This window comes from Bos taurus, chromosome 19 (assembly GCF_002263795.3).
Source record: "Bos taurus isolate L1 Dominette 01449 registration number 42190680 breed Hereford chromosome 19, ARS-UCD2.0, whole genome shotgun sequence".
Taxonomy (NCBI): domain Eukaryota; kingdom Metazoa; phylum Chordata; class Mammalia; order Artiodactyla; family Bovidae; genus Bos; species Bos taurus.
The window spans coordinates 62,932,937-62,953,761 of record NC_037346.1 but is presented as its reverse complement, the minus strand read 5'-3'; the positions used below and the strand labels follow the sequence as shown (position 1 = coordinate 62,953,761).

The 20,825-nt window shown below is 55.2% G+C and overlaps 1 protein-coding gene across 3 annotated transcripts in view; it reads right to left on the bottom strand.

Moving 5' to 3' along the window:
- Positions 1-20,825, bottom strand: part of PRKCA (protein kinase C alpha) — a 310,559-nt gene that overhangs the window by 21,325 nt on the left and 268,409 nt on the right. For all 3 annotated transcript variants that reach the window (XM_024979613.2, XM_024979614.2, NM_174435.1), the window contains 4 exon segments: positions 18,853-18,944; positions 16,898-16,960; positions 15,712-15,850; positions 762-842 (listed from right to left, as the gene is read on the bottom strand). In XM_024979613.2, the coding sequence (XP_024835381.1) occupies positions 762-842; positions 15,712-15,850; positions 16,898-16,960; positions 18,853-18,944 (375 nt within the window).

Sequence of the window (20,825 nt, the reverse complement as noted above, 5' to 3'; positions counted from 1 at the left end):
AGGAGGATGCAGCGGTGGAACCCGAGGCCCTAGACGGTGGAGCCACAGCCGGGAGTAGCGTGGTCCGTGGACGACCGCGGGCTGAGCTCCCTGCCCACAGGCCTGCCCCAAGACCCTGAGACGGACGTGCCCCTGTTGCTGCTAACCCACTTGCGGCTTGCGGGGGTCGTCTGCCAATGGCGGCTCGTGTCCTGAGCCTAGTGACACGGACAGGAAGCCACACCTTAGAAAGAGGGACTTGGGCAGCGGTGCCCTTGGTGATCTGACCTGGGTCACGCGGCCAAGAGGAGCCTAGTCTTCCTTTTCTCAACTGGAGGTTCAGCCTCGCTGACTTCTATGAAAATTACAATGAATTGCCCAGGGAGAGATAAGGGCAGACGGAGAAGCTATTGAAACACCTCTTCAGGCCTAACTAACATCTTCCTTTGACAGCGACTCTGTCTCCGCACATGCAGCAGCTCGTGGTTTCTGGAGAACCAAGCTGTGCACCTCACCCGGCCCTGGCTGAGACGCGGAAGCGCAGCAGGCGGCTGCTGTTCTCACCGTGCAGGGGCTTCAGTGGGTGAGGAGAAAGCTGCCCTGTCTGCACCCCGCGAATTGGGTTTTTACGATCAGAAGATGAGCTTGGCACCATTTCTCCCGCTCTGGCCAGGATCAGGGAAGTCCGACTGGAATCGGCCGCGTCCCATGACCTTGGCCCAACAGACCTGCAGCCGTCACGCCACGCGGCCTCACACGAGCGTGAGACACGCGAAACTCACCTGCCCGGCCAACATCTCGTACAACAGGACGCCGTAGGCCCACCAGTCCACGGACTTCCCGTACGGCTGATAGGCGATTATCTGTGAGAAGGCAAACACATCGACCGCATTTGGTGAGCGACAGGGAAGGCAAGCGTGCAGGCGTTCACACTCTGTTCTCCACACGAGGTGGCGACGATGCTTGCCGCTGGGTTTGAAGGGACCCTTTTGCCCCACGAGAGCTCTGGACCCGTTGGACTCTTCTTCCGAACCCACCTGGAGACTAACTGTGTCACAGAACTTTGCTGAAAATAATAAAGATGGTGACGAGGAGGAGGAGAAGGATAAAGAGGAATTCCAGTTTCCTTGTGCTGCACAACAGGCCTGAGGGCACCTGCAGAAGGACTGACATTTCGAAGTGTCTTGAAGAGAGACGCAAAATATAATCAAATGTACGAGCTGGACCTTGTCTGAATCTTGATTCAAACCAACTGTAAAAAAAAGTTAGTAAAACTAAAATACAGTCTTGAGGTTGGATCATGTTAGAGGACTGTTGCTAACATTGTTCCCTGGCCTACAAGGTCTGAGGGTTAGTTACAAAGTGTCCTTCAGTTAGAAGTGAGTGTGTGCACGGCCATGTGCCTCAGAGATGTGTCTGTGGGTGCAACATGACACGTGACCTCTTAGATTTGGGTTAGATACTTGAGTAAAATGAAACGACTGGTCGCAGCTGGTGATGGGCCCGGAGACCTTGTCCCCTGCCCACCCCTCTACCCGCTGGAGACTCTTGGACGTGCAGGCGGCTCTAGGCCCCCTGCCCCACCCTGGGAAAGGGGGTAGTACTGACTCGGATTTCTAAGACGCTGCCTCGCAGGTAGGCTGCAGGCCTAAGCACACATGTTGCTGACCGTGGTCACGCCCCAGGACTCGGGTGGAGGGTTCCAACAGGTGCTCAGCACGAACACCTGCAGCTCTGCAGACAAACTGGACTCTGGGGTGCCCTAGAGGACCCTGGGGTGCCCTACAGGATTCTGGGATGCCCTAGAGGATTCTGGGGTGCCCTAGGGGACCCTGGGATCCCCTAGAGGATTCTGGGGGTGCCCTACAGGATTCTGGGATGCCCTAGAGGATTCTGGGGTGCCCTAGGGGACCCTGGGATGCCCTAGAGGATTCTGGGGTGCCCTAGAGGACCCTGGGGTGCCCTAGAGGATTCTGGGATGCCCTAGAGGACCCTGGGATGCCCTAGAGGACTCCAGGGTGCTCTAGAGGACTCTGGGGTGCCCTAGAGGACCCTGGGATGCCCTAGAGGACTCCAGGGTGCTCTAGAGGATTCTGGGATGCCCTAGAGGACCCTGTGATGCCCTAGAGGACTCCAGGGTGCTCTAGAGGACTCCGGGGTGCCCTAGAGGACCACGGGGTGTCCTAGAGGACCCTGGAATGCCCTAGAGGACCCTGGGATGCCCTAGAGCACTCTGGGGTTGCCCTAGAGGACTCCGGGGTGCCCTAGAGGACTCCAGGGTGCCCTAGAGGATTCTGGGATGCTCTAGTGGACTCCAGGGTGCCCTAGAGGACTCTGGGGTGTCCCAGTGGACTCTGCGGTGTTCCAGTGGACTCTGGGGTGCCCTAGGCTATGTTTCCCCTATGTCTAAGCAAATGTCCTGGGACATCAGCTAACTTCCTGCGTATCGGCCCACCCTATTCCTTTAAATAGTTACTATTTCTCGCTGGGGCGTGAGGAGGACATGTTCCTGGCTCCGTGTGGGTGGGAATAGGGGGCACATGTTTGGATGCGGTAGCTTCAGAGCTCGTTTCCTCAGTAAGACAAGGAGAGCCAGAGGGACCTGCAGAGAAGCCTTAGTTTCTCTTGAAGACTGTTCTTCTCTGAAAACTCAGAAAGTACAAACATGAAAAGCACAAAAAACCCTACCAAAATGTGTCCCTAGTTTATTCCCTAATGACATGAAATGCTGGAGTCCTACCAGTCCCCGATGGCCTGACCTGGGCGAGTAGAGGAACCACAGATCCTGGCTGGGAGAGGAGGGCTCACTTGCCCGGCTCCCAGTGTGTGAGACACACTGCCCACTGTGTGCCCAGGGAGCCAGCAACGATTGCTGGCTCAGATTTTAGGGGATAGAAGCGAGATGCCTGAAACCAAACAGATAATGAGTGGTGCTCTGAATATTGACATATTTGTTTTAAAACTACTATTTATGGCTTTCAAATACATGGAACCACTCGCACTGGGATTAATAAAATATGAATCAAAGGGCTCTGAGGATTAGTTTAACGAGATTCAAAATCATCATTCCAGTTGTCGTAACTATATTTCAAAAGCCCTTGAGTAAAATTTGCTCTTGTAACTATATTAAAGTGAGGCCCTGCAATCTGTTCTCATTAATCAGTGTTTTAGTGTTTGTTTTTTTTTTTTTTTAAAGAATTTGTAATAGAAGGGTAGTTGATTTACAATATTGTGTTAGCTCCAGGTATACAGCAAAGTGATTCTGTTACATATATATGTGTGCATTTGTGCTAAGTCACTTCAGTCACGTCTGACTCTTTTGTGACTCCACGGACTGTAGCGCACCAGGTTCCTCGGTCCATGGGATTCTCCAGGCAAGAATACTGGAGTGGGTTGCCATGCCCTGCTCCGGGGATCTTCCTGGCCCAGATATCAAATGGCGGGTTTTTAACCATCTGAGCCACCAGGGGAGACCACACGTGCGCGCGCGCGCGCGCACACACACACACACACACACACACACACGTGTATATCTACGTTTTTTTAAATTCCTTTCCATTTAGGTTATTATAGAATGTTGAATATAGCTCTCCGAGCTGTATCGGAAAACTGCTGTTTATCTATTTTGGTTTTTGTTTGTTTTGCACACAGGCTGTGCTGCTGTGTGACCCACAAGGCCGAAGTGTGGCCTGGGCAGGGAACCAGCTTTACCTCGGACTCCACACACATCCGAGCCTCTCACCACCCAGGCCTGCCTGCTCCGGGGCCTGGAAGGTGCCCCCAAGTTCGGGGAACTGTCAGAAGTCCAGGGTGTGGAACTCTGACTCTGGCCAGAATGATCCACACACCCTAAGGCCACCTGGAGCTTTCAGTGCTGTTTGTTCTGACTCTTGTATTGACTTGCTCCGTGCGGTCCACATCCACAGAGTTAAGGTCTCCTGACTGGTGCTGAGAACCCTGCTGCGTCCTCCGAGGCGACGGCCTTGGTCAGCCCCTGGTGCCGGCCAGCCAGCCCTGCTCGGAGCGCCCGAGGCTGCTCTGAACCCCACAGCACCTGCGGGTGTTAGTAACAGGATGGCCTTAGGGGTTAGCGGGAGCATTTCCTCCTGGGGACCCTGAGAGTTGATCACCCCGGCTTCGCCCTGGATGGGATGAGACGGCTCTAAGATCTGAGCTGCCAGGGAGGTGGTGACCTCAGCGCCACACACCCTCGTTTAGCAAGAAGCAGACTTTGCCCCCAGTGAGCTGCTATTAAAAACATCTCTACCTCTCTGCAAAGGGGAACCGGCTAGAGAAGGAGCCCACGAAACAGCCGAGCACCCAGAAGCACAGGCCTAGGGCACAGGTTCCCAGCCCTGTGAGCCAGGAGACCCGCACTGCCCCCCTGAGCAGCCGCTCAGCCATGTGCGGCTCTGAGCCTCTGAGAAGCAGCTGTGCAAATGGAGATGCGCTCTGGGTGCAAAACCCCCAAATGCAGACTAGCCCGTGGAGAATCGTTCACTTTGGATATGCTGGGTTCAATAAGATATATTAGAACTAACTTCCCCTCTTTTTTCAGACACATGGCTACTTGAAGGCAGTTCTGGCTTGCATTTTATTCCTCCTGGCGGGGCTGGCCCAGACTCTGAGTCCTACCAGCTCCCACCGTCCAGTCCGGTGCCATGCTCCCACCCACCCAGGAAGCCAGCTCTGGGCTGAGGCCGTTGCTCAGGGACCACAGCGTGGACGGGAGGCTGTCTTGGGTCTGTCCCCAAGGGGACGGGTGCAGGGTCTCTGGCACTGGGAGCACAGCCCAGCCCGGGAGATGCCTGGTGCCCTGCAGACCCCAGTGAGGGACTGCCCTGGCGATATGGTTCCCGTCACAGGAAACTCACGACAGGAAAGCCAGGCTCGCAGGGAGGCTGGAGCCGGCAGCCTCCCAGTGGCACACAGGAGGCAGAGGCGGCCCTGGGGCCCGGACACCAGCCCCACGGCTGTCTGGCATTGTGACGGTTACTACAGCCCCTCAAGCCACGTGTTCGGGGGTGTCGGGATGTTGCCTGTCTTGTAAGCAGAGTATGAACGGCTTTCTGCCAGCCTGGGCTCAGGACGTGGGAGGAAGGGGCAGGGGCAGGGGGCAGCCCTGGCCTCTTAGGAGGCCACAGGCTGGTGGCAGCTGGAAGGATGTCGCTCCGGGACCACCCCCGCCCCCAGCGTCCTGGGCTGGGGCCACACAACCTGCCCGAAGCAGACGGGCCTTCATGGAATCGGGGGCAGCGTGTGCGGTTTCAGATGCAGTTGAGAGCAGCAACCATCAGGAATTTGACCAAGGGCTGGGGTCTCCTCTCTGTCGGCACATGGAGCCCTCATGAGACGCCGGCAGTAGGAGCAGCCCATTTCAAAGATGAAGAAGGAGGTACAGATAGGTTAAGTAGCTTAGTTCAGCCTCAGGCTGAACAGCCAGTCAGGCGCAAAGCTGGGACTTGAACCCGGGACGTCTGGACCACGGTGCTCCTTTGTTAGAGCCGACGGACCTGCAGCCGCACCTCGTTGTCCCCTGAACCCAGGTTTACATCAGGGCTCGCTCTTGGCCTGTGCGTCCTACGGGTTTTTGAAAATGTACCATGACGTGTGCCATTACCGTACTCGAGAGTCTCCGCGTCCTCAGACCCCTCTGTGCCCTGTCCCCCCTCCCCGGACCACGGCAATGACTCATCTTTTTCACGGTCTTCCTAGTTTTGCCTCTTCCAGACGCCGAGAGCTGAGCGCACACAGCGAGCAGCGTTTTCGGGCTGGCTTCTTTCACTTGGTCGTATGAGGCTCTCCCAGGTTTTTCAGGCCTCGAGAGCTCCTCTCTTTAGTGTTGAATAATGTTCCACCGTCCAGACGTGTCGCAGTTTATTTACTCGCTCACCTGCGGGAGGGCGTCTCGCCAGCACCCAGGCTTTGGTCACCACGACTAAAGCTGCTGTAAACACGCGTGTGCAGGCTTTTGGCAGACACACGTTCTCAGTTCGTCTGGGTAAACACTTAGGCGCAAGAAGGCAGGACCGTACGGTGAAGACTGTTTAGCTTTGTAAGAAACTGCAAACTGTCTTCCACAGGGGCTGTGCTGATTCTGAAGGAGGCACACGTAAAATTCTGAATAAACCGCCAGACTTCTGATCTGGTGGGAAGACCCCGCGCCCACACACCTGGTGCGTCTGGCTCTGGAGTGTGCTCTAGCGGGCCGTCAGCGGTCCTCGGATGAGGCGCCAAGCACACAGTTACCCAGGGAGAAAGCACCCCCATTTCAAGGCTCTGTGGTAAAGCTCTAAGCTCGTACTTTGGCCAATCTCTCTCCAGCTCCTCTGTAACATTTACTCGTCAAGGGATAAGGCGGGAAGCTGACTGTGGAACAACCAGGGCTGGAGAAACACCATCCCAGTTGCCCTGGGCCCCACAGCCTCTTTAGCCCCATGCCAAACTAACTTCCACGTTTCCTGTTGCATCAAAAGAACGGGACAGCTTCAGATTCTTTCTCTTCTCCCAACACGAAATTTTCAAGAACCTTCTCACAGTGAGATGCACTAAGAATATGATACAGTAACAGAGGCTGAGTTTTAATCAAGCCACCTTGCACCGGACGCATCTCCTGTATCCACGGGGGCGGCCAGGGCCTGGCGAGCTCCTAAGGAGGGACATGCAGGGGGTGGGGGAGACCCAGGGCTCCACCCTGGAAGGGATTCTCAGAGCGGGTGGCAGGTCCCTCTGGCCCTGTGGACCCCAGAGCTGTAGGGAGGGACTCCAACTGAGGAGGCCGAAGAGGGCGCTGTAAGGGAGGGGACGTCTACCTTGGCCTGCACGCAGCCCACATCCAGCGAGCCCTCCGTGTGCAGCCTGGGAGCCGAGCATGGTTTTAAATTGTTTAAATGCAAATGGAAAAATGTTAAAAAGATGATCAGTCTTTGAGCCTTTTGGCAGGAACAGTTGCTCAAATTGGCGAAATCTAAAATTTAGATGAAGGCAAAACCCAAAACATTTTCTCTCTAGCGCTTAGCAGAAAACACTTGCTGATCCCAGGTGGGTAACCAGAGTGGGGCCCTCCTGCCTGGGTCCTGGGCGCCTTTGAGACCTGCCCCTTCAGGGAGTGTGCTGAGGGTTCTCCAACACGGAGCTCAAGGCCAGAAGTACAGGGGACTCCCTCCATGATCCTGGACGGCCTCTGTGTGGGGACAGGCCTCACCTCTACCAGGATCTAGCACTTACGTGCCTCCCCTGGATACAGAGCTGCCTGTGAACATGCTCTGACCTCGAGAATGTGGTGGGCATGGCACAGCAACTAAGTTCTAGGTGCAGCTTAAGGAGCCTCAGTGAGGTCCTCTGAAGCTCTGAATACGCCACTGAAGGAGGAGAAATCTCACGCAGGGCAGACCACACAGAGGTGGACCCGGGGGGCCGTAGCCAAGAGCCAGAGCCCAGGGCCCCCTGGACCCTCCAGAGCCCAGCGGGCTGCGCCGGCTGGCACGTCCCTGCCGAGTCCTGACTCGAAGAATCCCAGTGCTAACTCAGTTGTAGTTTTAAGCCCTTAAGTCTTGGGGTGGTTACACAGCAGCAGATCATTGAAACAACCGTCAAATAAGAGATACAACTATATGAAGCCCAAGCTTATTATGGGCAAAACCTAGTCCTCCAAGTGGAGCTTTGAAACGGCACTGTGACGATTCCCACTTTACAGACGTCACCCTGAGTTTTTAAAAGAGCAGAGCTATAGCCAGAGTTGACTCAACGACGATAAAGAAAAAGTCACAAAATCAAACAGAACTCTTCCCTTCTCGGAGACATCCTGTCTGCGTGGGGCTATGAGACAGCCAAGCTGAATCAATCCAGAATCAACGCGTGGCCGTCAGCCTCTGGCCTCACGAGGGGCTCTAGAGCTCGGCCACCGTGGCCTGGTCACTGGTCTCCCCGGGGCAGCAGGTGGGGGCCCAACTCACTGCTCGGTGCTCCCGTTGGCCCCCAACCCCCATTATCTCAGGCCTCCTCTGCCGAGCACGGAGCGGTTCACAATGCTCCTGGCACGTCTGAACAAGACGATCACTCGTGCAGCGACAGAACACAGTAGGCATGAGGAACACATTATGTGCCTGTAAGACCTTTATCAGCCAGATAGAGGCTTTTTCAGAGTCTCACAGTCCAGTGAGTCTTCACAGACGTGTGCGGTGCCCTCAGAGCAAGGGTACACTGAGGTGTGAGTGCCACAGGCCAGCCCTTCGGGGCGGGCACCCTGGAGCCTGCCCGGCCGCCTGTGGTCTGCGAGCCCCCACAGTGCAGCTCTCCTTTTCCTTGTCTGCAGAACAGGCACTGTGCCTCTCACCCCCAGGACTGTCGTCAGAACGAACGAGGGGACGGGTTCAGGAGTGCAGTCCAGGCCCCACAGCGGGAACACTGCGCGCCATCTCTGCCCAGATGCCTGCCTGCTCCTCCCCACGGCCCGGGGCAGTTTTGCCACGTAAAAGGTGAAAAGGAATTCAGTGATCTTGGCCCCATTTTTAAAAGATTTAAACACATCTTCAATGGAAGGGCCAACGAGCGCAGCCACAGAATTCCAGAGTCACGATGCGTCGGTGCATCCGGCTCGGAGGACACAGCCGGGTCTGGACGGGGGAAGGTGTCCATCCCCGGGTGGCCTCCGGCTGGGACCGCAGCCGCTGTGGGGGGACTGAGGAGCCCTAGTGCAGAGCCCAGTTCGGCCAGCGGAGGACTTGAGGCCACGGGGAAATAAACAGAACTCTGCCCCTCTGGTTCATCATCTGGAAAACAGGGCCAACAGCACCGAGTCTGCAGATTAGACCGACGTCAAGGTCAACGGAGAAACGGCACCCACTCCAGTGCTCTTGCCTGGAGAATCCCAGGGACGGGGGAGCCTGGTGGGCTGCCATCTATGGGGTCGCACAGAGTCGGACACGACTGAAGTGACTTAGCAGCAGCAGCAGTAGCAGCAAGGAGGTCAATGCGTCTCCACTCAGCAGGTCATCCATCCAGGGATGGCTGATGCACAAGGAGCTGGTCTTCTCTGGGGGAGACGAGGGGAAAGAGAGGGGGAGGGAGCATGGGCGGGGTAGGGGAGGCTGAGGGAGAGGGGAGTGAGGGAGAGAGGAGAGGGAGGGGGAGAGGAGGGCAGGAAGAGAGGAGGGGGAGCGTGGGGGAGGGGAGGGAGACGGGAGGGACGAACGGGCTGAACTCTCTCAGGGACAACATCACAGGAGGGGCCCAAGGCTCCAGAGAACTGGTAAACCCATTCAGCTCTGATGCCAGGAAAACTATGAGACAAAGGATGAGGTAATACAAGCAACATCACTCCTCTAAAGATTTGAGACAAGCCATGTGCAGTTTAAGGAAGACCCCCTCCCTTCCAAAGCGCCTGGCCCGGGCTCTTCAGCCTCTCCTCGGGAGGCAGGCAGGTGGTTCATCGTCTCCCGTGAGGCTGGAGTCGCTGGACCGTGATCTGACACGGAGGGAAATCGGCCTTTGATGGGAAGAAGCGCCTTCCGGTTTATCCTTCTCTTTCTTAATCAAGGGCTTTCTCCGAGGCCGTGCGCCCTGGTTGGTGTGGGGTCTGCGCTCACAAGCCCGACCTCAGAGGAGCCTTGCACCCCTCACTGGCTTCTATCTCTTCTCCCGTTTCTTCCGTCTGGCAGGCGCTAATTTACTGCCTGGCTGCCCGCCTGCGCGCACCAAACGAGGTCCTTGTTCATTTGCCTTTCAGATGCTCTTGTTTTCACTCCCTCACTCTACGACTTTTTCCCAGAGACCAGGAGGCATCTCCAGGGAGGAGGGTATTCTGGCCTCTTGGGCCATCTGGGTTCCTGGGCTGACTTCCCGTCCACCTTCAGACCCTCGGGGGTCCCCAGTCATGGATGAGGGGAGCCGCGAGGCCACCGTCCCTACTCTGTTCCCGTGATCACCCCACACACTCCTGCTGGCCACGGCAGCTCCAGACTCCCAGGTAGGGGTAGGGACTCCTCATTGAACAGCAGCCAAGGGTCCTGCCGCATGGAGCTCCGTCGGAGACAAAGAAATAAGCAAATATGGGAGCACGTGATATGGTCCATCAGAGGGTGACCTGTGCCACCAAAGGGACCAGGGATGCAGGGGTGGTGGCGAGGCAGGAGGTTTGCCACCTGGACCAGGGTGGCCAGGAAAGGCGACCTCCCACAGGTGACATCTGAGCTAAGGCTTCAGGAGGGGAAGGCCGGCCCAGGTGGAGGAAGGGAAAGGAGAATCAGACGTACTTTACATAAAAACGGAGACTTCCTGCAGCAGTGCAGGGCTGAAAGGAGAGTCCAGGCCCCAGGAGGGAATCCAGCCGGCCCCTGTCGCCGGCGGACGGGCGTGCACATGCGCTTCTGGGCAGCTGGCGGGCCGGGGGAGGGGGGTGGGGTGGGCTTGCAAGCTTCTCCTCCCAGGAGTGACCCGGGCTGCAGGCCCCTCTGTCTCGCCCAGGGGAACACGGGCTCCTCCGCGGCTCTGAGCTCTCCAGGCGGCAGCGGCCCACTTGGAACGGCTTCCGCGTCAGACCCTCGGGCAGCCCCGCCCCCACGGGGCCTAGTGGGGAGAATGCCCGAGGGGAGGGGCTCCGAGCTGCAGGCTCAGCCTGGCTTCTGGCGGGGGACGGGGGTCTGCCCGGGTCTGCAGCTGGGCACCATCCTGACTCACTGCCTTAGAGACGAAAGGGTCTGGTCGTGACTGAGCCCCTCAGACATTCCAGAAGACGTGGTCCATATCACCTCGCGGCTCTTTCCCTCGGGGCGTTTCCTCCTCTCTCTGGAGATGCAGTTCGTGCAGAGGACACACAGGCTTTGTGCTCAGTATCTCGGCTCCAAACCCCACCACTGCCTCCCCCAAGTCGTGTTTCAAGTGTGACAGGCAGAAGCTGTGTTCCCAGGGCTTGGTCCAGAGAAGAGGGTCCCTGCGTCGTGGGTGACGCCCTCTGAGGTGGGGCTACATGTCCCTGCCCCACCAGGCTGTGAGGAAGGGTTCTGCGCTGTGCACCTTCCAGAGGCTTCGCCCCCACTGCAGCCGGGGCCCGCAGACACTGCCTGGCTCTTGCCTAGGCCAGAGCCGACGGGGCTCGGGTCCAGTCGGCGCCGGCAGGCCCCTGACTCTGACTGGATCTCGCCGGCCAGGATAGCTGAATTTCAGGTGGGGGATGAGGTCCAGATGAAGCCTCGGGGGACTCTCTAGCTGACCTCGAAGGGTTCTTTCTATGGCAGAGCAGAGAGTCGCAGTAACATCAGCTTCAGGAGCTAGTTGCTGATGTGGGCCCCTTTCGTGGGTGTCCATCTCGGCTGCAAACGTGTGTTAGTGACATTTTCTGCCTCTGCTCATCTTCACTGGTTCAGGAGATGTTACAAAAACCATTTCAAGGCTTCTGAACAAACAGTCACAAACATTTAAGCCTCCGCTTTGCCTGTTAAGGAAAATGCCACCTAAGATAATCACGTGGCCTTTGCCTGACAGGAAGGTTTACACAGAGGACAGGATTATTTTCACCTCTGAGCAATTCACAGACTGTGAACCTAGATGGTCTTTTCTATACCCTGCACTGATTCCTTGAGCGAAATATTCCAATTCCTGGACACACAGAAAGAAAATGCTGGCAAAAGGCATAACAACAGGCAGTCATTCCTGACAGAGCTGCCCAAGGAGTACGGCTTACTCCTCAAAGAGAGTCAGGTGGAAACTGGGTGTAGATCCGGTTCCATCTGTGTCACCTCTTCCACCGCAAGTGGGGAGCACTTCCTGGGGAAGGCCCACAGCAGGCCTGCAGGATGCTCTCTGGATGTGCAAACGGCCCGGGTTCGAGCGGTTTCCCATGGTGGAGATGGCCGGAGCCAGGGGCAGCAGCTGGACTCCGGAGTTTGTAGTAATGTCACCTCAGACCATCATTTACCACCTCAGTCACCTTGTCTGAAATACGGGCCTGTGGTTCTGTTTCTCTTTGGGGTTTGTCACGAGGAGAAGAAAGAAGGGCCCAGCACACAGGGGACACTGGAGAAATGGTGGGCGCCCCTTTATCGTCGCTTCCACAGTGGGAACAAGGAGAGGCATGAAGGGTGACAGGACCTGAGGGAATCTGGGGCCAGACATGTGATCCTGGGTGTAGTAAGGGCCCCGAGTTAGTTTTCCACAAATCCCTCTCTGACAGCTTGTTGCCAGCATCCTTTTCTTCAATGGGTGTTCCCAGCCTGTATCTCTTAAATCATGTTCCCAGAGTTCCTCTCTGACACCTTGTTACAAGCATCCCTCCCACTGAAAGTATTCCCAGAATTCCCTTCTCTCAAGGATGTTCCCAGCATCCCTCTCTCTGATGTTATGTTCCCAGAATTCCTCTCTCTGATGTCACATTCCCAGAATTCCTCTCTCCGATGGATGTTCCCAGCTTCTCTCTCTTTGATGGATACTCCCAGAATTCCTGGGAATATATCAGAAGGATATTCCCAGCATCCCTCTCTCTGAGGGATGTTCCTAGCATCCCTCCTTCTGACAGCACATCCTCAAGTTCTGAGCATGACATGGCCAGCACCATACAGGTACGATCTCTTAAATGGCAATCAAGCTCAGTTCAAAAGTGTCTTTTCCAAGTCAACCTAGTCTATACTGTCCCAAGTAAGTGAGCAGGAAGACAGCAGGAAGCTTACAATCCAATGTGAGTTAAGTGAAGAAAATCAATGCCAGGAGCAACAACTTTCCAGTTACAGACAACCTCATGAGGTGGACATTATCACGCCCCTTCACAGGTGAAGACTAAAGCCTCGGGTGTTTAAGTAACTTGACCAAGTGGTACAAGCAGTGTTCCAAAATAATGACTGTGGTTCTAGAAGGTGCTTAGAGGAAAAAGCCAATCCGAAAAGATGATACTGTATGACTGCATCCTATAACATTCTTGAAATGACAATATTATGCAACAGAAGAGAGAAGAGTGGTTGCCAGGGGTCAGGGATGGGTGGGGTGCAGGAAGCGGGTGGGTGTGGTTATGAAAGGACGACAGGGGAGCTGCTGTGGCGGCCAGCCGATCTGTACCTGGACAGGGTGCTGGAGACGTCAGCTGACACGTGGTCACGCTGCACAGCACTAAAAAAACATACACACCGAAGAGCACAGGCTTACAGAAGCTCAGCGTCACCGCGATACGTTAGCGGTACACTCGGGCGGGGGAAGGAGGTATCACTTAGTGAGAGGCGGTGGGCTGAACCACACTCCCTTCCCTCAGAGATCCTTACCCCCAGAATCTGTAAACACGCTACTTCCACTTAGTAAACGAAATTTTGCAGCTGTGGATAAGTTATAGATTCTGAGATGGGAAGATATCTCTGGAGTATCTGGGTGAAGCCCATGCAACCCCAACGGTCCCGATGAGAGGGAGGCTGGAGGGCTGGGGCTGGAAGAGACAGAGATTCCGAGATGTGATGCTGTCAGCATAGACGGTGGAGGAGGGAACCACAAGCTGAGGACCAGCTCCAGAGGCTAGAAAAGGAGACAGTCACCCTGGAGCTGCTGCAGGGACAGTCACCCTGTCAGCAATTCCACAGTAACCCAATGAGACTGAATTTTGACTCCTGACCTCCAGAGCTATAAGAGAATAGATTTGTACTGCTGTAATCCTCTAAGCTGGTAGTGATATAGCAGCTATATGAAATTAATACAACGAGGAACCTTGGGGAAAAAGACAACAAACTTCAATTATTTGGGAAATTTCATTTAAGTGGAATGCTCTCATCCCTGGTGATATCAGATGGCCGAGGCATTACCGAACATGAGAAGCTGTTTGTTTGATCAGCAGAGACCTGGTCTTGATGGAGAGGAAGCTCAAAGCCACCTTGATTCCTCAAACTGCTGCCGTTCCCTGCCATCAAGCTTTGGCAGCATCTGGTGGGTGGTACTTGGAGCTGGCACAGCTCACAATAACAGCCTGTTTAATCCATGTCAGCCAGGAGAAGCCTCCAGAATAAATACTGCATCCAGAGGGCGTATTTTTTCTGTACCATTTCTTTATCCTTTATATTTGAAAAATATTTAAACTCACGATATATCTGGAGAAACTAAAGTGTGGTTCTTTGCAGGTAAAGAGGTTAGGCAGATTAAGGATCAAGAGAATAATTGGACATGTAATTCAGAATTTAAGTTTTTAGGTAAATATTCTAAGCCTATGTTTCTAACTAGGAATATAACAAGCCAAAAAAAAAAAAAAAAAAAAGCCTTGACAAAGGAATAAAAGTTGGCTTCCGTTTGGGAATAATGGCTGTGACAGAGGGTTCTGGGTACAAACACTGTACCAGGCGCCTGTAGTTCTCAGAGCAGCTCTGCAGGGAACACAGTATTGTCCCTGACTTGCCACTGCAGAAACAGAGGCTCGGAGCGGTTAGGTCACTTGCTTGAGCTCCCATAGCCTATAAATAATAAAGTCTGGACTGGCGCTCACATTGGTCAGATCTCCAAACTCATGTCTTGCCCTCGCTACTGCCTCAAAGATAAATACGTAAGGCAGCATGTTGAATAAATACCACAACGTCACCAACAGCTAACATGAGAGCTCTACAAAGAGCTGAAGGTTGGCCTAACTTGGAATTTATCACCTGCCCCGTGCCAGAGCTCAGTGGGGAAGGGACTGTGCCATCCACAGGGCAGAAAGTGGGCTACACAGCGACCCAGGGTGGTAACCCACCCAGTCACTGGCATGCAGGAAGCTTCATAATATAGGAAGAAAACCGTTGCACGTGTGTAATAACAAAGCCAGAGCAGCACGGCCCCTGCCAGCAACACACAGTCCTGCAGCCGCTCCGCCGGGCCTCGTGGGTGTGCTCGTCCCGGCCGAGACTCCAGGCCCCACACCTGGGTGCTGCTGAGGGCACTTGCTGCTGTTTAGTCGCTCAGTCGTGTCTGACTCTGTGCGACCCCATGGGCTGCAGCTCGCCAGGCTCCTCTGTCCATGGGATTCTGCAGGCAAGAATACTGGAGTGGGTTGCCATTCCCTTCTCCAGGAGATCTTCTGACCCAGGGATGGAACGTGCATCTCCTGCATAGGCAGGCGGGTTCTTAACACGGGGTCACCTTTGGAGAACCAAGTACTACCTATAAAACAGCATGGTGTCTGGTGGGCCAATCACTCTGTTTTTCTGACACAGACAACAAACTGGTGGTCACCAAAAGGGAAAGAGGGGCAGGGACGAATTAGAAGCTCAGGATTAACGGATACACACCATTCTATACACAACAGATAATCAGCAAGGGAGCCACATTCAGTGTCTTACAATAACCCACAATGGGAAAGAACATGAATATATTCTTATAATAACCGAATCACTTTGTTGTACCCCTGAAACTAACATGAAATTATAAATCAACTATACTTCAATAAAAAACAAAGCAAAACATTAAATCACCCTGATTTTGCTAAAATCCCATCATTGGAACCACCCCTGAGCCTGTGTTTCCACACGGAGCCCCTCCAAGCAAGGTCCCTCCTTCTCCACCCCATGGTGGTTCTTACACTCCTTTGCCTGTGACTGTAAGAAATGCATTTACCACACACCCACCTCACACATACGCGTAACAGAAACAAAAGTTCCGTGAAGCAGGACGTGTCCTTGCCGTGTGCACGGGGCTCTCGTGCTTTGTGCTTCTGTATTTGCTCCGCACACACTGACGGGTGATGCTGGATCCCATCCACACCCCACAAGCGGTCGTGCTTCACGGCAGCGAGGGGCCTACCTCTGGGGCGATGTAGTCGGGGGTCCCGCAGAAGGTCCTGGTCGTGACGCCGTCCATCATGTGCTCCTTGCACATCCCGAAGTCCGCGATCTTAATGTGTCCTTCCGAGTCCAGCATGACGTTGTCTAACTTCAGGTCCCTGCAAGGAAGCAGGCGCCATCAGCGTCCCTCTGCACGAAACCGCTTCGCTCTGCCTCGTGCCTACAGGCCTGGGGGAGCTGGGGCGGGGCCTGCCACTTAGCGATTTTCCATCTCTGGAGGCAGCGCTGTGCCTAGGGTACCGGTGTGCATGCCAAGGCGCCTCTGTCCTGTCCAACTCTGTGTGACCCCACTGACTGCAGCCCACCAGGCTCCTCTGTCCATGGGCTTCTCCAGGCAGGAATACTGGAGTGGGTTCCATGCTGTCCTCCAGGGGATCTTCCCAACCCAGGGATCAAACCGGTGTCTCTTAAGTCTCCTGCGTTGGCAGGCGGGTTCTTTACCACTAGTGCCACCTGTGAAGCCCACCTAGGGTACAGCAGATACTTAATAAATCAGACCGAGTGATGGAGACAGTGATTCCCACCTTGACTGCAGGTGAATCTCCGGAGACGCAGCTGAGCAGCTCCGAGGGCCCCGCACTCCCTGGTTTGTTAGTGTCCCACCCAGAGGGCTCAGGCTCCCCCACCGGGGTGCAAACTGCAGGCTGAGACCCACCGCAGAGTGCACTCGGCCCCCCATTTTGCACCGTGTCCTGGTCACTCTCCGGTTAGTGCCGGCCGACGTCCTGCCTTCACTGTAACCAGCAACGGCAGGAACCGGATCCGGCGGCCCCCTTCTCCCCGCCCGCCCCAGCACCTGCGCTCCTCTGCTGAGCATCACTAGCAGAAACTCAGCCCTCACAGGTCCCCGACCCTCACGCTACATGAAAGGCAGAGGAGGGAGCTGGCAGGGGAAAGAAAAGCTCATTTTCTTGCAGAAGCAGAAATGAGATATGCTGTCTCTGAGATCCAGAAACCAGAAGCTGGTCCACATTTGCCCAGAGGCTGCAGAGAACTGTGGGTCCCAGCAGGTCTCCACGACGGGGTAGGGAGGATTGTCCTCTCCATGTTGACAGTCCCTCTCCCCACAACAGAAGCACACACCCATGGAGTCCAGAGGGCCAGCAAAGCCTCTGTGCTGCGGGCAGCAGGGCCTCGATACACACCGATAAATGATTCCTCTTTTATGAAGAAAGAACAGCCCGATGGAAATCTCTGCTGCATAGAACCTGCAACAGAAAATGTCTGTCAGGAGTCCGGCTTGTTCCCTCTGGCCTCCTGGATACTTTCTGCCTCAAGATCAGGCATCAAAATGGCACAGGAAGGGAGACCCTGACCGCCAGAGACCAGCACTGCCCTACAGGCAGCTCCAACCTTCTGCGGTTTTATGACCCCAGTTCCCCAAGGGATGACACAGCTGATAAAATCAGTGAAGCAGGTTTATTACCTGCCTGAAAACAAGCCCTTCTTGTCTGGGGCAGGTGGACAGGTAATTTACTGCTTAAAAGAAATTTCGAGCACAATCTTTTAAAGAGTGGCTGTCTGCCAGGCTGTCCTGTGTCAGGGCTACAGTAGACTGAGCAAATCTCCATTTTCCCCCTTAAGGACAGAATACGGTAGTGTGTGAAAACACACGTCTGCCCTGGAAGAGAAAGGTCAGTGTGAGCGGAACTCTGGGGCTGGTTTACTCAGCCCCACACCCTCACCCTGGGCGCTGGGGGAGTGGGACCCAGGCCACAGTTCATACCTGGTGCACCCTTTAAATAATTCATGATAGGAAGGAGTTACAGCCATGGCTTCAGAGTTGTTAATGGATCAATCTCTGAAACTCCAAATAAACACTGAAGGAGGTTTTAAAATCTGCTTTGTGTTTAGTTCCTGAAGCCCGAGAAGCCACAAGATTCTGCCTGTGCAAACAGCACTCTCGCGAGGCTTCAGTAAGCACACGTGTTTACATGAGTGTGTTTACAGGAGCGGAGGAAGAACCCCTGAAGACAAGGACCACACTCTCAGCAGGGGGCCGTCTCTGAGTGCCGGCGGGAGGTGGGGAGGAGAGAAGGGGTCACAGGTGACTTTCCTGTGGCTTTCTCGTTTTTCTGTATTTTTAAAATATAAAACCTTCCAGCAACACAGATGCAGTTGAAGGTCCTAAGTGGGACGCCCGCGGGTTTCCTCTCGATGGAGGGAGGCTGTTCTGCCCTCGGCTGCGACAGCTCTGAGCGCTCAGGCTCAGCTCTGCCACTCACTTGCTTTAATGCTTTGTAACTGACAACATAAGAGACCGGGTCAGGGGAGGGCTTTCTGAAAACGGAAAGGAAAAATAAAAGCAGAAACCAGCAGCCCTGCCCTTGTTTTGAGCGAGCCCCCAAGAACGCCCTGCTCTGCGTCTGGTGGGTCTCCCCAGGCCGGCTCACCCCACGTGGGCCAGGGCGGCTAGGGTTTATTGTTTAGACTGAACGTCCGCTGGAGCCCAATGGACGTTTGATCAGGTGATTAACTGGGGTTCCTGGCACTACACATCTCCACTGAGGGTGAAAGAGCTTTGCCTCTCTGAGTTACCCGTGACCTCCTGGCCCTGGAATACGGGCTGATTCTCCAGGTCGTCACGCTCCCGCCTCTAGATTCTCGGTCTTCCCTGGAACCCGCGTCTCTCTGACCGCGTGGATTCCTGCCTGCGGGCCTGGAGGTGCAGGCACCCCACTGAAACCTCCCCCGACCTCCTCCTGGACGGGGGCCCCTCCCAAGCCTACGGGGGCATCAGCCCGGCACCCAGGCCCGGTTCCCTTCCCGCGCGACGCCTCTCCTGATGCCCCCGGGGCTCCAAGGTCGCTCCGCTCCTTTTCTGCAGACTGTCCGCACCCCCTACACCAGCCCCCCACCCTCCCATCTCCTCTGGCCGGGAGCCCCCCGATGCTGTCAGGCCCCCCGGGCCCGCCTCCACCCCCGCCCCCGCTCCCCGCAGCTCCCAGCTACAGGAAGAATGAAGGTCTCCGTGGGATGCGCGCAGGTGGACCCTGCCGACCGTCCTGCCCCGGGGAGGTAACAGCGCTTCACCCCAAGCTGGGTGGAGCCCCACTTCCAGACCCCCGGCCGCGCTGAGAGCACCTAACAAGCTACTCACACTGCTTGCGGCTCCTTGAACTTCCCGACCTGCTGGATGTGGTACATGAGGTCCCCGCCGTTGACGTACTCCATGACGAAGTACAGCCGGTCCTGAGGGCCGAGGTTCGACCGGTGAGCGGGCTCCTCCGCGACTGGGGGCCCCGCTCCAGCCCGCGGTCTGCTTTCTCGTTGGGGAAACGTGGGCCGCGCTGGCACGTCTGCCCGGCGGAGCCCGTCACAGTTTTCTCCCCCCAAGAAAGAATTAGTAAAAAGCCCCGCTGTGTGAGGACCTCAGGAAACATAAAGTCACGACATAGCCCTGAAACTTCAGCTCTCGGTTGCCCTGTCCACTCCTCTGGTTACAGATGCTCCCAATGATGGAAACGGCCTCGAACCTTCCTCCCTTTTCTCCTACACACAGAATTCATTTCTAAGTTGGGGCTGGCGTGAAGAGTCCACACGGGCCAATCCTTTAACCAGTGGTTGGCAGTGCAGTGATGGACGCTGATGTGTTTGCCCAGACGTGTCTGAGAGCAGACCTCATGGGTCAGGGGGCTTGTACCCCGTAGACCTCAGGGTCGTCTGCCGTGGGTGGGGCTGCGTGTGGGGAGGCCGATCGGTGCTCTGCATCCACGTTCGCCCAAATGCTGTTTCTGACTTTCTCTCTGGCTGACACGCTACGTGTTGGCCCGCGAAGCACATGTCATAGAACTCCGTGAGTCTGCGCATTTATAAGGACATTACACTGGGACAGATGGGAGGTGGAGGGGGCTTAGGAGGGAGATAACAGCGCAGCACAAGGTAAACGCTGGCCTCTGCTCTCTTCCAGAAAACACCTCCATTTCACAGAGGTTATTAAACATTAAAGTGGTGCGCAGGGAGGAAAAAAGGACAGAACTGGAGCCAACAGCCAGGAAAGGGCGCTGGGAGCCTCAATCCCTCGCTTTCCTGTTATGAACTTTAATTTCAATTTTATTTCTCTGCTTTGTAGCTTTCCAGAGCTTAATCAGTGTAACCCGGGTAACAGGATCCCGGCTGGGGCTTTTCCCTCTCCTTTGCCTATTGCTAGATTCTCATTTGGACGCTACCGGGAGGGGCTGGGAGACGGACCATCACTCGGCTGCCCGCGCCTGGCTGCCCCCTGGTGGCCGGGACTGGCTCTGCGGCCCCCCATCCACTCCGGACTGCAGGCTGCGGCCCCGTCACTACAGTTACGGCTGCCGATCACCGAGCCACATGTTCAGGACAGCCGTTGAGGTGTGGAGAGCTTGCCTTTGGGAACGCCTCACTACGGTGCGGCGTATAGTACACACACATATACATATAAACATCTAAGTGTTTGTATTTCTTGTAGGTTACCTGCAAGCACCATGCCCCAGACTTGGCTGATTAGTGGAAATTTTGTCCTCTCTTAAGTTAACCTGTGTGACAGGGCTCTGCAAACCTTTTCTGTAAAGGGCCAGACAGGAAATATTTTAGCCTTTGTGTGTGTCTTGCAACTACTCAGCTGTGCCTTTGTAGTCAGAAAGCCCTTGATGCCAGGTTAGTGAAGGTGCCAGGCTATGTCCTGAGAAAACCATTTATGGACCTTGAAATCATCTAATTTTTTTGTGTTACAAAATAATATTCTTTTTATAAAGCCTCTCTTAGAGCTCAGGGACCATCCACACAAAACAGGCCAGACTACCACCCCTGCGTGTGCATTACCCAAGAACATCCTCTTCTAGGACATGGGTCTCCTGATGCTCTGATGCCAATTTGGCAGCTGTACCAGGATTTAACGAGCCGGGACTGTGAGCTACCGTTTTGTATCTCTAAGCCTTAACACATTGCCCGGTGTGTGTTAAGAAAACCTTTGACAGAAGCATTCACAGAATCAAATGGGATGAATGCCAAGTCTGTAAGCAGGGGATGCCCTGAATTCCCCAGTGGTACCCAGTCTGCCTGGGAGAGGAGGATGTGGGCTGCTGTCTTCTCCCGGGAGGAAGGCTG